We start from the raw sequence: 18,832 nt of genomic DNA, 5'->3' as shown, positions 1-18,832 counted from the left end.
GTTCCTCTTGACCATATCAAACAAAAATGATTGGATTTTTTTTTCCCAAGTAGCTTCCATGTTCTTTTTCATCCACATAACTGCAAATAGCACAATTCATGCATACAAATAAGCTTTAGTGCACCGATTTGTAGTTAGGTGTCCCTTCATAATTCCTGGAATATTTCCATGAACGTCTGCAAGGAGTGGACAAAGTCAGGATGACAACTGAGATACTGGGTTCAAAGCTCCACTTTTTACGTGCATTACATACACAGAGAGAAGTGGGGGAGAGGGAGGGAGGGACCGTTGACTGCAAAACTGTGGCTACCACCTTGGCTTTTTTTATCATACCCTACAGACATAACCAGTTCAGGAAGTCACCTGCCAATTATCTAATGCAGATAGTCCAAATTAAGGATGTATTTGGGTGATATGGTTGATTAATATTCTAATTCTCAAGACCAGTGCTTCTCAACTTTGGCAACTTTTAAGATGGATGACCTCGACTCACAGGAATCTTGGGAGTTGAACCCCACACATCTTAAAGCTGCTAAGGTAGACATACAATGCTCGAGAGGATTGTCCAATTCAGCTGAGTGTATTTCAACACAAGACATGTGAATTGTGTATTTCAACACATTTCAGCACAAGAGATCCAATCTGTCACTTCCAGATGCAGGTTTGAATCCGTTCAGTTGGTTTTATCTTGCGACCTTGGTTCCTACAGGTATAATGGAGAAATTTCATTTGAATTTAACCAAAGAAGAAATTCAGCAGCTGATAACAAAATATGATTTTAAGAGTGTAGGCAAGTTTGCATACTGTGACTTCCTTCAAAGCTGTGTGCTGCTGTTTAAACAACAGGAAGTGCCTCCCCTGCAGAGACTTCTGATCCAAAACTCACGAGTCCAGGTAAAGCACTCCATGGTGAAAGGGGGAACTTCTGTGCTAAAAGAGGTGTGTGGGATGCTTGTTTTCCCCAGTTACACATCTTTCATCTCCCTAAGTAGTACAGCTGTTCACACCAGCCCAGACCCAATCCTGATTGCAATGTAAGAAATATATCCACAGGAGAATTATAACTGCAAAACTGAAATGGACCCATGTAGGCAACTAACCCATATATGCACACAAATGTCATATGCATGAAGATGCAATGACCTGCAGTTTACAAATACCCCTGCCATTCAATAAAATGTGTTAGTTGGAAGAAACAGTCCACCGCCCATCTTCAAATTGCTACGTTTGAAGAAACGCTGATCTATCCAATGAAAGCGGATCAATCACTGACTTTTTGTCATGCCCCTGTCGGCATTTGACTCAGAGGTGGAAGCCGAACAGCTGACAGGGAGTGGGATTGTGGCTCCGTTGGCTGTGGAAGAAACTGGGAAAGGGCAAAATCCAGCTGAGCAGAGCAGGGGAGAGGAAATTCAGAGAAAGACCCAGGCCCACCCCCTCTTCATCCTAGGGCATGCAGGGAGGAGCAGAGAAGGGAGTTGCACGGCTTATGGGGGAGGAAAGGGCTCTGATTCCCTTCATTAGCTGCAGCTGGGAACACAGTGTTTAAAAAGGGAAGCTGCGCACAGCAAGCTATTGGGAGCAAATGTGAGTTTATCTTGTATCATCGTGGCTTATCTGTGTTCCTGGCATCTTCCCCACTCTGTGAGTTTTGCCGTGCTTTCAAGTCTGAAATTCCTGCTCCTGCCTTGCCAAACTAATTACTTGCTTGGTTTGTTTGGATTTTAAGTTACAGTTTGTGTGTACCTTATTTTGGACTGAATTTTCTACCATCAAAGGCTGTTTCTGGGAGAGTTTTTCTCCAGCCTGAAGGTAACCTGGACATTGGGGGCAAACTTGGAGATAATAAAGGGACTCTTATTGCGTATTTGACTGTGTTGCCTTTGTGTCACACCCTGGGTCATCACACTTTTCCACATCTCTGCCAGAATATTCCTGGACCTCAGTCCCCTACCTTTCTCAATGCAATGATGAGGATTCAACCCCAGATCCTGCACTGCTGGCGGCCAATGAGGCGGACATTTAAGTTCTATGATGAAAATGGGACCGGCCTCCTCAGCATCCAAGATTTCCGACAGGTAGTGTGTTTATTGCTAAAGCTTCCTCTGTGCAGGGTTGATGACTTCACAGGCATATCCAATGAAGTTACCGTGGGAATTCTATGGAATGGTATTCCTTTTCTTCTGCAGCTGTTTTGCCCAGACTAGTCTACTACCCTGGCATTCACTGGTGTCTCCCTTGCAAGCCCAGACCTGTTTCACTTCCAAGCATAGAATAAGGTGAGCCAGGTGGTATCACCTGCTGAGACTAAATGCCCATTTTAACACCTTCACTTGTGTTTATGTTCTAGCTTCCAAGTGAAACAGGCATTGGAGGAAATTGCCATTTACAAACTCCCTGCACACATTAGTTGCAAGATTTGAGCAGTGGGTTGCAAAGGCACTTTTCCATGGAAAGCTTTTCGTCCCAAGGAGAGGGATTTTTTTTTGGTGTGTGGCATTTGAAGTTATATTTTACGTAAGCTTGTGTGAAGGCACTAATATCTCATGGTTGTCTTGATATTTAACTGCTTACTCTGATTGGTTTCTTGGTTTAATTGGTGGCTTTAATTAGATGTTTAAAAACTACTATTTACTTTGTTATAGCTTTGCTACACCAACCGCAGGAGGGACGTTGGGACCAATTTATGGTGTAAATATAGAAAGACAAAGGCTCCCTCAAGTCAAGTTCCACTCTTAAGCCATGTCCTCGTACATTTTCTTGACAACAATGTGAAAATAGTTTTCCGTTGTCTTTTCTGATATGAAAACATTTGAGATAAACGTATAAGAATCAACTCCTGTAACTGACACAGCTAGAAGTAACTCACCCAAATCCCTTTTTAAAAAAAATAAATTTTATTATTTTTCTGTTAATTACATTTCTTAGTGCTTAATAAACATCATGTGTCTGGGTACTTAATTTGCTTAATAATACAAATTCCATTCTTACTTTCCATCCCTTTTATCCAACCACTTTCCATGTTTGATAATATTCTACCCAAATCCCATTTTTTTAAAAAACTGCCTTCATTCAATAACTAATGGTCATCCTATACAGCTCTTATGTTCTTTGTTTTTGACCTGGTTTGTATCTTCTGCTAAGGGCAGATGGGTGTGTTAATAATGCCAACATTTCTATTCATTACCAAATAATTGTTGCAGTTTTACATTTGTGGGATTTAAGGAAAATAGAGAGAAGCTGCCACTTAATTTCTCTGCTCTGTGTTTGTATGTTTGATCATTGTGAAGGTTGGTCTCCCAGAGCAATTGAAACGTGGGTGGGTGGGGCTTGCACTTTCTCTCTGCCTCGTTAGCAGCTTCAGTCATCCTAACAGATATTCCACAGCACAATTTTTTAAATAATGGTCCAGCACTAAACTGGACCATATTATTTAAATACTACAGGTAGTCTTCAACTTGTGACTGTTCACTTAGCAACTGTTTGACGTTATGATGGACCCTGTAAAAGCAACAACACAAGAGCAAACAATAGATACAAAGTCAAGGTTAATTGCACCAAACTTGACTGCAGGAAATACGACTTCAGCAACAGAGTGGCCAATGTCTGGAATACTCTACCTGTCTCTGTGGTTTCTTCCCCAAACCCCAAAAACTTTAACCTTAGACTGTCTACTATTGACCTCACCCCTTTCCTAAGAGGCCTGTAGGGGGCGTGCATAAGCGCACCAATGTGCCTACCATCCCTGTCCTATTGTTTCTTTTATTTTTTATTTTTTATTTATTTTTCTTATATGTATCCATGTATTCATAACTATGTTTTTACTTATACCTATTATCTTGTAAGCAATTGACAAATAAATAAATAAATAAAGCTACTTATCACTTACCTGCATTTGAAGTTTGGATGCCTCCCCCAGTCCCTTGACTGCATTTTAGACGTTCAGCAACTAGCTGCTGTTAGCAGTGTCCCACTGCTATGTGACTGTGATTTACAACAGGTTTTTTTGCCATTTTACTTCGTTTCCAGCAAAAAATGCCCCATAGTGAACAATGGATTGGCTTAACAACCATGGCATTCGTTTTACAATTCCATATTTACTTAACTGGGCACAAAATAATGTATCATAAAATCAGGCATGATCATGTGATGACCTGCTTAACAATCGCCATAACTTATGACCATAATAGCAGGCTCAATTACAGCCGTAAGTCTAGGACTGCCTTTAATTTAAACCAAAAAGAAAATGCCTATCTTAATATAGCAGTATAGATTCCTTCTTGGGGAAGTAGAGGTGGATTTGGGATTGAAAAATGGAAGTGATAGCTTGCAATGTTTGGGAAACCTGCCTGGGATGTGTGTGGCTGACAAATTCTGGCCATTGCTGTCTTAGTCGTGCTTTTGTTTAAGAAAGCTATCATTTCCAAGGAAAACCCATTTTAATCCATCATTGAGACATGGGTTGTCAGAGTCATTGAATTGTGATACCCCATGTTGGCCTAATTACCAAATTAGCTGGTTCTCTGATCAGAACAGCAACCATAAAGCCAAGTTGTCTCCTGAGTGGAAATTATGTCAAATGTTCTGAATTGGTTGTGCTTAAACAAATAGCGTTCCACTTTGATTCTCTGCTACAAAATTTTCTGGATGGTAAATAAAGATTAGATCTATATCCTGTTTCTATCTCTTCTGCAGGTGCTACGAAAATATGGAATCAATCTCTCTGAAGAGGAATTTTTTCACATTTTGGAATATTATGACAAAAACTTAACTTCCAAAATCTCCTACAATGAATTCCTCAGAGCATTCCTGCAATAAGAAAAAGAAGGGGGGGGTGAAGGGAAATCACCCTTCAACTTGAAGAATCGTTAGCAAAATTTATTAATTTTGAAGTTAATAAAACCTTATAAATTCATCCTATTGGTTAACACTTCATCAGCAATCTTCTAAAACTGATAGTATGGAAACTAGTAGTGTCTGGTGAAGACAGTTTTCACTAGGTTGAGGCTATTAATTTTCTCAACATCCACTTAACTGTGAAAACAGAAAACAATTACAGTGACAGTTCCAAGACCCACACAAACAAAGGATTATTAAGAACAGGAACTGTTAATTTAGATTTTAAAAGCCACCGTACTCAATTTTGTTTGCTTCAATTTTCTAAATTGATTAATATGTTATACTCCATTATTCAGAAATTGGATACCTCAGAATCCAGCAGAAGTGATAGCTGTGCATAAGCCTGTGGAAATTGTCTATGCATACATTCTGAACCTAGTTTTGATGTGTCAGGTTTGTTAAAAGTGGGCCCAGCATAATTTAAAAAAATCCTTCTGCATCCAAATGACATTTTCAGAGCTAGAATAATGCATTCCCTTGGGGGATGTGTCTTTGCCTCACATTGGCCTGAAATAATTTGAAGGAACTTGGTGGCCAACTGAAACTTTTCCTCCACCCTCTGTTTTTCCCCCCATGCTCTCTCATCTTTCTCCACCAGAGATGACCCTAGGGATATCAAACAGTCAAAAAAAATAAGTGTGGCGCCACCAAAATTCTGCGTTTTTAATACACGGATGTGTCAGGGCTCCATTCAAATCATGAATCTCTAGTCACATCTCTCAGAGTTTTAAAAAATCAATTATTAGGAGTGAACATGCCAGCGTTACCTGGCTGCAGCTGATTCTGAAACACATCATTCATCACACCCTTGACTCTGGTCTTCCCCCCCCAACCCGGATGTATACTCTCCAATGGGACACATCCATAGCCAAGAGTCATCAATCATGCTCTCCAGTAATAATCTTGCGCGCCAGAAGCTTCGGCCGCCTAGCAATTATCTATGAAAACATTTAAGGAATGCACTACTTCCCCCACTCCCTTTCTGCTGGTCTTCTCTAAAAGACCAGAGAAATATTTTTGAGTTGACAGGATGTACATCAAAGCCAATTGGAGGTTCAATCCCATTATCAGGGCTGCCATCTTGACTTTTTGATATATGCTAATAACACCAAGGTCTTTGGCTGTTTTCCAGCATGTTGCAAATGCAGGGATCGAACTGCAGCTTGTGGAGGGTGGATAGCATTCAACAATTCTCTTGAATTTTCCCAGAATAAAATGTCCTTTCTTCAAGTTGACCTGTGTTAGAGGCTAACAACTGACCTTCGGGTCATCCTCCTTTATACTCATCATTGTCAACCGTTCAGTTGTGTCTGACCCTTGGCCACTCTGTGGATCAGCACTGTCCTTGCCTTTCTGTCTTGCACCACTTCCTACAGATCTGCCATAATCATCCTGGTGTCATCCCTTATACTGTAGTATCCAACCAACAGGTACTAGAATGGCCCATTCTCCTTTTTCCGCTGATCACTTTCAGCGTGATTGACTGGAAGTGGTGAGGTGGCCTAGAGGTGGAGCTCTCGCTTCACAATCAGGAGGTTGTGAGTTTGATTCTAGGTAGAGGCAGATATGAGCCTCGGTGGCACAGTGGTTAGAGTGCAGTACTGCAGGCTACTTCTGCTGACTGTCGGCTGCCTGCAATTTGGCAGTTCAAATCCCAAGGTTGGATTAGCCTTCCATCCTTCCGAGGTGGGTAAAATGAGCCAAAATCATTGGGGGCAATATATACTGACTCTGTAAACCACTTAGAGAGGGCTATAAAGCACTATGAAGCGGTATATAAATGTAAGTGCTATTGCTATTTCTCTCTCTGGATACATTGAGAATATATCTGCTATATATATCGGATACATTGAGAAAACTGCATTGGTGATAGGAAGGGCATCCGGCCATTAAAACACTGCTAGCTCCATTCAGTTACCCCAGACTCCGCCCACAAGGGGTCATTAAAAGAAGATGTTGATTGACTTATTGAATGAGTCAGACATGACCAAAGTATGACAGCCTCTGTTTGGTGATCTTACCTTCAAGTGATATTTTTTGCGAGGTTTGGTCTTGGACTTCTTTGTTATATTTGCAATCCATGGGGTTTGTAATAGTCACCTCCAGCACCACAGTTCAAAGGTGTCTACCCTTCTCCGATCTGCCTTAAGTAGCAATTTGAAAAAAAACAGCCATAAGTAGCAATTTGAAAAAAATTAACTAAAAATTAACTAATCTACATTTAGTTGTGAGGCTGATGACTTTACTCTTCTAGATGTTATTCATGCTGGATGTTGCAGTTCTTCCAAATGTTTAAATCTGTTCTTGGCTTCAAATTTTTGAATCCTGTGTTGTCATTTGACACTGCAACACCTGAACTTTTCCTTGGCAGGTAATAGTTCGTGGTCTGATCTACAATCTGCACCAGGGAATGTTTTCACAGCGAGGATGGAACTTTTACACTTCTTTTGACCTAATGTGTACTCGATTTGGTTCCAATATTCTCCAGTTGGTGAAGTCCTAGTATATAATCTCCGCTTGTGTTATTCAAACCACATGTTCATTGTGCTTAACTGAATCAGATGTTTTCCTGTCTCATTTCATTCACCAAGGCCAAACTTGCCTGTGATCCCTGTTTCTTCCATTTCTCCCAGTTTTGCACTGAAATATCCAATAATATAGATAATGTCTTTTTGTGTGTTTGTTCAAAAGTTTCAGTTTGTTCAAAAGTGCTACTGACTGAAAATGTTCTATGGGTTCTGCCCATTTCTTTATGGCATCATTGCTAGAGTAGTATACAAATGACCATCAGAGTTGAAGAAGCCACAGCTTTATAAAGGGTAGGGGGCGCTTTATACTACCCTTGGAATTTTTGTAGCATGGAGAAGACCATGTGATAATGTAAAGTAATAGAAGTTATTTGTGAGACTCCAAATTACAAGATCTGAGTGCCCTGTTGGAAGAAATGTCCATCTGGGTTCAGTTCCAAGTGGGGAGAAAGACACTGGAAATATGGAGACTGCTTGGAAGGATGGTTTAATGGAGAAGCAGAACCACCAAGCACGTGTGATTCTGGGTAGCTGAACACATAGAGTGGAGAGAGAGATATATTCATACCCTCTCTTGGGCCTTGCCCTAGAGCTTCCTGTTCCTGTGGAAAGGGCAGGTATCCTATTGGCTGCTGTAGAGGTCATGTGCAAATCCTAGGTGTTTGTCTGAGATAAGCTTGGTTGAACTGTGCTGGGTGATGCAATGAAGAGGCTTATATTTTGAAAGGGTGTTGGGCAATTCCTATTATGGCTCAATGGCTTTGTCCTGGTTTGGATCTTGAGTGAGGGCTAATCCTATCACCCTGGAGTTGAAGGCCTTTTGTCTTGTAGATAGGATGGCTCAATCTTTCTGGGGCTATTAAAAAAGGGGAGGGCTGCTTTCCAAAATCATGTTTCTCCTTTTCTCATCCAGGGAGGTATAATATTCTGCCTTTTTAATATTTCCTAGAATAGGGGTCGCCAACCTTTTGGACCTCAGGGACCACCAAACTCATAATTTTAAATCCCAGGAACCACTAACCAGTTCTGTGGGCATTGCCTAATTTGTGGCTGTGGCTTGGTGGTCATGTGACTGGCTGGGCATGGCTTGTATGTAAATATTATATTTATATAAATATTGAATTTTTTATTAAAAAAAGAGCAACTTTTACCCAAAATCAGGCAAAGCAGGCGGGCAGATTGAGTTGCTCACAGAATCACAGATTCATTCAGAGATCTATCTATCTGCCATTGGCTACCTCAGTCTGTCACATAAAATTTGCTTGCAAGTAAACTCACAAAATTAACTCACAACACACCATGTATGTAAATATTGAATTTTTTATTTAAAAAAAGAACAACTTTTACCCAAAATCAGGCAAAGCAGGCAGGCAGATTGAGTTGCTCATAGAATCGTTCAGTGATCTATCTATCTGCCATCGGCTAGCTCAGTCTGCCACATAAAATTTGCTTGCTGTGAGTCTGCACTGAATAATAAAACCTTCAGTCCTAAGGGAGGTTCGGCTATGCTTAAAAACAGAGTCGAAGATCTAAAGACTAGAAAGCAAGAAATCCAACCATTTCCTGCTTTCTAGCTAATCTAAATCTCCTGGCACAGCAGAACACCTGATGGTTGGAAAAAGGAAAAATAGCAATTTAGCAGGCAAGTTTGCCAGATAAGGAGTGAGTGAGCGGGGAGATTTCCTGTGGACCATGTGGGCAGCGCAGCCTTGTGTTTCTCCGCAGCCTGGATTTAATTGCTTTGTGCGGGTGCTCTGGGGGTGAGATTTCTCTGCGGCTCACCAACATTTTCTCGTGGCCCACCGTTTGGCGACCGCTGTCCTAGAATATTTCATTCTTCTAGGAGAAGGCTAGGTGCAAACTTTCTACAGGCCATATTGCTATGAAATAATTTAATATTTATTATCCCATAAAACTCTCAGTCTTAGGGGTTATTAGTGGAGGGGAGCAAATAAAGCCTGGGTTTTTGGACATGAATTTGTCTGATAGTAGTTTTATAAGTTCTCAAATCATTGGTTTTTTTTTTTTTTTAAAGAAATCTGTATTTGAGACATTCAGAGCATCCAAAAGGTGCTGTTTTTCTATAAGTGCAGCAGTCAGAGGTGCTTCTGCACTTCCAAGATAGGCATTTAATGTCCACGGACATAATAAAACAATCAGATACTGTAAGTTTCTTCATGATTCCACGTCATCATAGCAGGCAGGCAGACATTTATTACAATAGTGTGACTGCATCTAACACGGTATTAAATTTCTTTTTGTACAGTAGTTTGTGAAAATTCATCAGACTTGTCAGGAATATGTTTTTCACCTATGCAGTGATTTTAAATTGTTAACACAGCAGTCACTGCTGGAGATAAAAGAACACGTGAAGGTTGTATACTGCATTGGTTAGTTTAGCACTTATAGCTAAGAATGTAGGGGGCGTGCATAAGCGCACCAACGTGCCTACTGTCCCTGTCCTATTGTTTCTCTTATTCTTTTATTTTTCTTATATGTACCCATTTCATGTATTCACAACTATGTATACACTTATACTTATTATCCTGTAAACAATTGGCAAATCAAATAAATAAATAAAAATAAAATAAATGTCTATGGAGATTTTCAGTCATGTCCCAAAGGTTATTTTTCAAGAAGCAACTGAACTTTTTGGGGGTTTTTTTCCCTTTCTTTCTGCTCTGAGAGCTGAAGAAGCTTCCTTGGATGAGAAGCGAAACGTCTTCAAAGAAAAACCAGAAAATCCAGTTGCCTCTTGATAAAAGCACCTTTGGGTTACGGCCCAAGAAGTCTTCCAGCAGGACTCTTGTCTTGGAAAATTGTATCTGTAGAAATAGGAAAATGAAATGCCAGGCATGGCAGGCCTTGTGTAAGTAATTAGAATTCTGAACATTAATAAAAGCTTTTAGAATCCTTGTAACCTTTTATATTTAATCCCCGCTTGAAAACAGCTCTCAAGTTATTTCTGATCCTAGAATGTCTAATATTCTTTGGTCTCTGAAAGTGCTGCACTTTTAACTACAGGATGCTTGTTCCAGGTTCTGAGATTACATAATGCCAATAAAGTAATAAGTATTCCAAAGTTGGTGGGGTATTTTTTTTCTTTTACTTTTTTTGCAATTAAGAGCACAGCCATGTTTGGTTGCTCCCTTTCCCCCATATTTAAAGCTATTGTGGAGAAGAAAATTAAGCCCTTCTTTTACAGTTTTAATAATGAGATTATTTTTTTAAAAAAAATTGAGATTTTTTCTCTCTCTCCCTCCTCTGCCAGAAATGCAATAATTAGAACAGCTGGAAAAGAGAAAACACATGTCACATACTTCCCTAGTCCCTGCTCTGCATATGGCATGTCTTGCAGCTACATTCACTTATCCCCAATTGTCAAGATCCCGAAGCTGCCTCCTTTCTTTCCAATTGTCTTCAAAACTTGAACTGCTGTAAGAGTCGGGGTCGGGGGTGGAGTGGGGTGGGGGGAAAGAGGCATCTCAGATCCTTGTCTCAAATTCTTGAAACACCATGCTAGCATGTTTTTCATTAGTGCTTCTGGCAGGAGGATTTGACTCAACAACTCTCAAATGAATAAAAGAAGCAATCCGCTCTTTCCCCCCTCCCTCTATAAAAACAAACCTTACTGCTTCTATTAAAAAAAAAAAACCTGCTGCAAAAGGGAGCGGGAGGAAGGCAATTAATTCAGACTGCAGGGGCATTGGCAGGAAGTACCCACTGAGTTTCAAGCGGGAGGTTAAGGCAGACTCCAGACCATGCAGAAGACACAACAGTCAAGTCAACCTGATGATTTATTTTTTTGTTTTGTTGGTATTTCCTTGTGGTTGTGTGGTATTTCCCAGATGGCTGTAGGGTGTATGGGAGGGGGGAGGTTGGTGTTGTTTTCTTGGTGTCAGCAGAAAGACCCTCCACTATTGTCTTCTTGCAAGATGTTTCTTCAACTTCCCAGCCAAGTCGGCTTTTCATCCTAGTATTAATAGGAGTGAGAACAGGCACTATTGCATAAGTAATAGCGCATCTAAAATACACCCCAGATATACTGTCAATAACAGTCATGGCCCATGTCAAGAAGGGAAGGAGATACAACTCTTAGCAGCAGGTGCCCTCTTAGCCTTGTCCCCATCCCTTCCAATTCTCGTCCCACCAGGCAGAAACTCCCAATGAGATTCTTTCTTGAATTTCTTTTATTTAAGCTGCGATCCGCCACCTTCTTCTCTGTAGGCCTTCTTTGGGGATATAGCCCTTGCCCTCTCTCTTAGGCAGATTCACTGGCCTTAGGTCAGGGGTTGGCAACCTTAAAACACCCAATAGCCACAAAGGTCCTAACCGGAAACCCCCCCGCCCCATCCGTTCAATTCTGGAACCAACCGGAAGTCTGGTTCCCCCACCATTGAGTCCCCTCTTACCGTGGTGTCCTTTTTCCTTTTACCAACCAGCAGCAGGGAACCACAGCAGATGGATGAAAGAGCCGCATGCGGCTCCAGAGTCGTGGGTTGCCAACCCCTGCCTTAGATCAACCTCTTGGAACAAGTCCTACAGACACCTTTCATAGGGAAAAGAAAGAGGGTCTGGTCCCACAGAGACGTAAGGCTATTCTATAAGCACAAATGTATATTCATTTATGGGCTTGTAGTACCATCCAAATCATTACAATTCATTAGTACCATCTGAATCATTACTATTCATTACAATTGATTCCACATCAGGGCTGAGATAGAATCACAAATCTGAATTCTTTTTTTCTTTTTTTTAATCACTGCAGGCAGGGTCAGTATGATATTTTCTTTTGGGAGTGAAAACTGGATGATTTCAGGTGGCTGGACTAATCTGGCATGTGGACTGTAGGTTGCCAACCTATACTTTACATACCAGGTTAGAAGGGGATCATCCAAATTTCTTACTTGCTGAGGACTAGGGTTAGGCAGAAACAACACAGATTTGGAAAAAGAGCTTTAACTTTTGTGAAATCTTCTCCAAGGTTTGACTGGGTTCATGTAATATTTTCTGTTGTGTTGTCTTCCTGCCCTGGGAAGGAAATTGAGTAGAAAGCTCAGGATGGCCTGTCAGGTATAGTACAAAATAAGGGATGGCAGTGCCATCAAAATTCTGCCAATTTGTTATAGGTTGTTCTCTGGTCCCACAGTCTTCTTTTGCCACAACCTGGACACTCAAACTGGTTTGAACTCTGCTTCCCAGAACTGCAACCAAATTGGAATGGTTTGCAAGAATTTCCAGGCTGTAAAATTTTCTTTAGAGCCTGAAACAAACCCACCTTTCTCGTCTTCTGCCTATCCCTGCTAGAGGCAAGTAATTCATATATCAGTATATCTAAAGGCAGAATAAAGACCAAGTGCCACTCTCATCATTCGTGAATTATTCCACACAAAAACAGCTGTCATTGCATGGTAGATTATATATATATAATTGTGATTCCAAGAAGATACAAAAAGAATTGTGTATTATGTTTAATACTAAAATATGCTAATGTGATGTTTTCATTATATGTTCTTCAAAAGTAAGCTTGGTGTGAAGTCTTGGAAACAATATAAAATAATGGTGCTTTTAAATAATCAAATGCATCATGCCATTTGAAGAATGACTCTGGCTGAAGTAGGTGAGCGGTCAATGAACGGAAATGTGGATTAAAATTTTCTACTAAAATTGGATGCATATTTAAGTGTCTTCAACAAGGGTTTTACCATCACATACACAGAAAATTATTCAGTACTAATTTTGAAGTATCGGTGCCTGAAAACAATGCTTTGTTTAGTTGTACCAGTGATTTAGAAAATCCAGATGCATTTCTTGATTATCTTGGCAAACAGACACTGGGTTTAAAATAAATAGCTGACTTAACAATTGGAAGTGCTGCAGTTTAACATTCAGCCCAATTAGACCCTTGTTAGACTTAATTGTTTGCAAGCATTCGTTTGGTTGCTTTTTATGTTTTATAGCCATGAACTTCCCCAGGGCCAGGGCATACACAGCTGCAGGAGAGAAAATCTGGACTTGGATCTCCTAATGCCTTTTTGAAACTTAAAAGAAGCTGGATGTATTTGAACCGGGATGGTTAATCATATCCTTCTCAACATATCTATTGTCATGGCAACTTGATAAACTCTGAAAAAGGAAATGATGGTGGATTTTTTCCATTTCATGCAGCTATGTTTTGATTTAGTGACTTTCCAACAGAGGGGCAATTACATTCTGAGTGCCTTTTGCATAACTCTTTGGGTCTGATCTTGATTCATCTGGATATGGAGAATATGGAGATCATCTTAAAGTTCAGAAAGCTTAGTTCAGAAAGAGAGGAGGGGGGTGAAAAAGAAACTCAAAATCAGCCTGCCTTGTTTCACTAGAGCAGGGGTCCTCAACCACCGGGCCGCGGACCGGTACCGGTCCGTGGAGCACTCTGTACCGGGCCGCAAAGAAAAAAAAATGGCGGCTTTCTTCACCTTCGGTGAATGCTGCTGGGATCGGGATCAAGGACAAAAATGAAAGAAGGGGAGGGAGGAAGCAACCAAAGCCTGTCCTGCTCTCTGGCTCAGCAGCTTCGGTTTCCTCCCGCCTCGTTCCTCTCTCAGTCGCTCTCTCGCTGCTCCACCAGCCCAGGAAGAAACTGCTTCAAAGAAGCCGGGGGTGGCTTTTCCTGTCGCCGCAGCTCCTCCGAAGCGCCCGTTTACCCCCACCCCGCCCGCCCACGCGCGGTTCAATTCAGTGCCCCATTCTGCCTGCCTGCCTGCCTTCTTCGTTTCGGAGCACCTTCGGCTGAGAATAATAACTATTCGCCTCTTTTATCAGCCGAAGCTGCTCCGAAACGAAGAAGGCAGGCAGGCAGGCAGGCAGAACGGAGCACTGTGGATTGAACCGTGGGCGGGCGGGTGGGTGGGGGTAAACAGGCGCTCGGAGGAGCTGCGGCACAGGAAAAGCCACCCCCCACCCGCCGGCTTCTTTGAAGCAGTTTCTTCCTGAGCTGGTGGAGCAGCGAGAGAGCGACTGAGAGAGGAACGAGGCAGACACCTGAGGGAGGGAGGAGGGAGACACCTGAGGGATGGGGCTGAGGAGGCAGGGCTGAGGCGCTCCTGAACTTGGTGGTTTGCTGGCAGACGTTTTATTACCCGACTAGGTAACAACATCAGATGTTACCTAGTCAGGTAATGAAACGTCTGCAAGCAAACCACCAAACTTGATTCTCCCCGGTCCTTGAAAAAATGTTTGTGCTTGAAACTGGTCCCTGGTACAAAAAGGTTGGGGACCACTGCCCTAGAGCAACGATGTCAAACTGGCTGCCCGTGGGGTGGATGAATCATGTGTAGGTCAGGCCCACCCCAGCTCTGCAAAGGGGGAAAATGTCACAAAATGTCACGTGCATGATGCATTTGATTATTTAAAAGCACCATTATTTTATATTGTTTCCAAGACTTCATGCCAAGCTTACTTTTGAAGAACATATAATGAAAACATCACATTAGCATATTTTAGTATTAAACATAATACACAATTCTTTTTGTATCTTCTTGGAATCACAATTATATATATATATATATAATCTACCATGCAATGACAGCTGTTTTTGTGTAGAATAATTCACGAATGTTGAGAGTGGTACTTGGTCTTTATTCTGCCTTTAGATATACTGATATATGAATTATTTGCCTCTAGCAGGGACAGGCGAAGACGAGAAAGGTGGGTTTGTTTCAGGCTCTAAAGAAAATTTTACAGCCTGGAAATTCTTGCAACCCATTCCAGATTGGTTGCAGTTCTGGGAAGCAGAGTTCAAACCAGTTTGAGTGTCCAGGTTGTGGCAAAAGAAGACTGTGGGAAAATGTCACAAAATGTCACGTGATAGCAACGTGATGCGGCGAATTTGACACCTGTGGCTCTACAATGAGAAACTCTTGTCAAACCTTCAAGATCCTGTTATTACGTCCTGCAGCAATAAAATGGAGTTCCTCTAATTCTTGGAAGTGGCTCAGTGACTAAGACGCTGAGCTTGTCAATCAGAAAGGTCGGCAGTTTTGGTGGTTCAAATCCCTAGCACCGTGTAACGGAGTGAGCTCCCGTTACTTGCCCCAGCTTCTGCCAACCTAGCAGTTTGAAAGCATGTAAAATGCAAGTAGAAAAATAGGGACCACTTTGGTGGGAAGGTAACAGCATTCCGTGCGCCTTCAGTGTTTAGTCATGCTGGCGACATGACCATGGAGATGTCTTCAGACAGTGCTGGTTCTTTGGCTTTGTAACGGAGATGAGCACTGCCCCCTAGAGCCGGAAACAACTAGCACATATGTGCGAGGGGAACCTTTACCTTTAACCTAGTCTACCTAGAAGACCAGAGGTGGGCTGCACTTATGTTAGTTATATATGGAAAGGATAGCGCAGGGGCAGGTGGGTGGACCCAGCCAGTGATCACAACTTCCGGTTCTAGGTTGTTCTCTCATTTGTTAATTTCCATCCATTGTTTTTTGTTTTGCCTTTTGTTACTTTGGAAAATAGTTTGACCCCCTTATCTTTGTAGGAGCCCCTCAAATATTGGAACACTGCTATCATGTCTCCCCTAGTCCTTCTTTTCATTAAACATGCCCAATTCCTATTAACATACTTTATATGTTTTAGCCTCCACCCCCCTAACCATCTTTGTTGCTCTTCTCTGCACTCTTTCCAGAGTCTCAACATCTTTTTTATATTGTGGTGACCAGAACTGGATGCAATATTCCAAGTGGGGTCTTACTAAGGCTTTGTAAAGTGGTACTAGAACTTCACACGATCGTGATTCGATTCCTCTATTAGTGCAGCCTAGGATTGCATTGGCATTTTTGGCAGCTGCTGCACACTGTTGACTCACATTTAAGTGATTGTCCACTATGATTACTCTCAGAGTTACTGGGATCAAGCCAAAATTCACCTAATCTGTACCTATACAGTTGGTTTTTCTTGCCTAAGTATAAACTTTACTTTTCTCTACATTGAATTTCATTTTGTTAAACTGTCAAGATTTTTTGGGATCCTCTGGGGGATCTTGAATATTACTGGCAGCTTAGTGTCATGTGCAAATTTGATGAATTCCCCTTGTATTCCTTCACCTGAATTGTTTATGAAGGTAATGAAAAGTACCGGGCCTAACATGGAACTTTGGGGTACCCCACTGCTTACTTCCCTTCATGTAGATGTAGTTTTGTTCAGGACTATTTGTATGATTTAAGCCAGTAAGAAAACCCTCTGATTGTGTGTCACATTTTACTAGCTTGCCAAGAAATAGTGTTGGAAGAATTATCCTTCTGGGTTCAGTTCCAAGTGGGGAAAAAAGACACTGGAAACATGGAGGCTGTTTGGAAAGATGGTTTAATGGTGGACAGGACCACATGGCTTGGAGCTCCAAAGTGAAAAGGATGATCACATGCTTCAAGATGTTGGGTGAAAAAAAAGAAGGAGAAAGGGAAGAGATGCTGAGAGTCCCTGGGTTTTATGCCCTGTGTTGGGCCTCACCTGAGTGTTTCCTGTTCCTGTGTAAGAAATGTATCCCTTTGGCTGTCAGACTTTCAGGGGTGGGCGTCTTAGCTAATTTTGTAGGCTTTGTCTGGACCACATGGTTTCACCTGAGTTCTGGCTGATGCAATCTTCCCAGGCCAGGTGGTGAGATGGATAGAGGCCTTTGTTATGTAGAACTCTGCCCCAGGCCTTAATGGCCTGCCCATTAACAAAGGTGGGGGTGAGCTTCTGCTTCTGAGTTTCTACTCTTTTTAGGGGAAATAGTCTGCCTTTTTAATATTTCCTAGGATATTTTTCTAGGAGAGGGGTGGGTGCTAACTTCCTACAATAGGTTGTGGTCTACTTTATCAAATGCTTTACTGAAATCTAAATATACTATGTCCACAACTTTTCATTGTTGCACTAATTTAACATTTGTCAAAGAATGAAATATTTGGTTGGCATGATCTGTTTTTAACAAACCCATGTTGGCTACTGGTTATAACTTTATTTGCATCTAGGTATTTGCAAATTTGTTGTATGACTATCTTTTCCAAGATCTTCCCAGATATTGGTGTTAGGTTGATTGGTCTGTAATTTCCTGGATCTGGGGTTTTTGTTGGTGGTGGTGGGTTTTTTTTTTCCTTTTTGTGAAAATGGGAATTACACCAGCTCTTTTCCAGTTCTCAGTTGGTTCCCCAGTGATCCAAGAACTTTGAAAGATATGTTCTAATGGTTCTGAAATCACACCTGCTAGTTCCTTCAGAACTCTGAGATATAGTCCATCAAGACTCAAAGATTTGAATCTGTCTTAGAGCTGACAGGTGTTCTTTTACTTTGTTTTGCATATTTTAATTTGCATCCCTAAACCTGTCATTGCAGTTCTGTTTTGGTAAGTTGAGTATTGTTTTCTTTTTGTCTGAAGACAGATGCAAAATATGAATTAAGTAGTTCTGCTTTCTCTCTGTTGCCTGTTATTGCTTCTTCCATTTCTTCCATTTCTTATTTTTTATATGTTGAAATAAACATTTAAAATTGTTTTTGATGTTTGTTGCAAGGCTTACTTCATTCAAAGTGTTAGCTTTCCTAACTTTGTCTTTGCTATTTGTTGATATTTTGCCTTAGTTATGTGTCCCTCTTTCCAGGGGTGGGATTCAATTTTTTTAACAACCGGTCCTGTGGGTGTGGCTTAGGTGGTGGGTGTGGCTTGGTGGTCATGTGACTGGGTGGACATAGCTTGGTGGTCATGTTATTGGCTGGGCATGGCCAACTCAATATCATTGAGGCACGCATCTCCTCGCCTGGCCTCTGATGACTGTGGGGATGCTGCAACAGTCGTAAGTGTGAAAAATGGTCATAAGTCACTTTTTTCAGTGCCATTGTAACTTTGAATAGTCACTCCACACAAGCAAAGTACCAGCAAAGGAAAAAAAAGAAACTCCACAGAAGTTCCAGAGACAGGAAGTCTAGTCCTGCCAAGAATGTAATAAGGGTAAACAGAGAGGCAGTTTCTGTAAGCAACACCAAAATGTTTCCTTCCTGCCTTCCTTACAGGATTAGGCCAGTAATTTCTTCTAACAACCAGTTCTCTGAACTGCTTAGAATGTTAACAACCAGTTCTAGCGAATAGGTGCGAACTGGTAGAATCCCACCCCTGGCTCTTTCCATTTTTTGTACTTATCCTTTTCTATCCTTTCCTTCTTTTAGTTGGTCTGAGAGTACTTTGTGCAGCCATGCTGGCTTTTTCTTTGTTTTCTTGTTTTTCTTTTTTAGTGGTATTGAACTGGACTGGACAATCATATTTTTCAGAGTTTCCCAAGCTTCTTGAATTGGTTTCCCCTTTAAGATTTTTATCCATGGAATCTTTCCTCGGCTTTCTCTATTGAAATAAGCTCCTTTAAAGTCTAAGACACTGGTTTGATTAAGTTCTGTTG

At 41.3% G+C, this 18,832-nt stretch overlaps 1 protein-coding gene across 2 annotated transcripts in view; it reads left to right on the top strand.

The window, feature by feature from the left end:
* EFCAB6 (EF-hand calcium binding domain 6) overlaps positions 1-6,446 on the top strand; it is a 124,711-nt gene extending 118,265 nt beyond the window's left edge. For both annotated transcript variants that reach the window (XM_087969473.1, XM_087969472.1), the window contains 3 exons: positions 710-894; positions 1,929-2,078; positions 4,696-6,446. In XM_087969473.1, coding sequence (XP_087825599.1) covers positions 710-894; positions 1,929-2,078; positions 4,696-4,818 — 458 coding nt within the window. In that variant the 3' untranslated portion in view covers positions 4,819-6,446. The remainder of the gene's footprint in view (positions 1-709; positions 895-1,928; positions 2,079-4,695) is intronic.
* Positions 6,447-18,832: the final 12,386 nt, after the last annotated feature.

This window comes from Notechis scutatus, chromosome 6 (genome assembly GCF_049901735.1).
Source record: "Notechis scutatus isolate UNSWTSFEM ecotype Mainland chromosome 6, rNotScu1.2, whole genome shotgun sequence".
Lineage (NCBI taxonomy): Eukaryota > Metazoa > Chordata > Lepidosauria > Squamata > Elapidae > Notechis > Notechis scutatus.
Note: the sequence above shows the minus strand (reverse complement) of the source record. Positions and strands in the feature narration are given on the sequence as shown.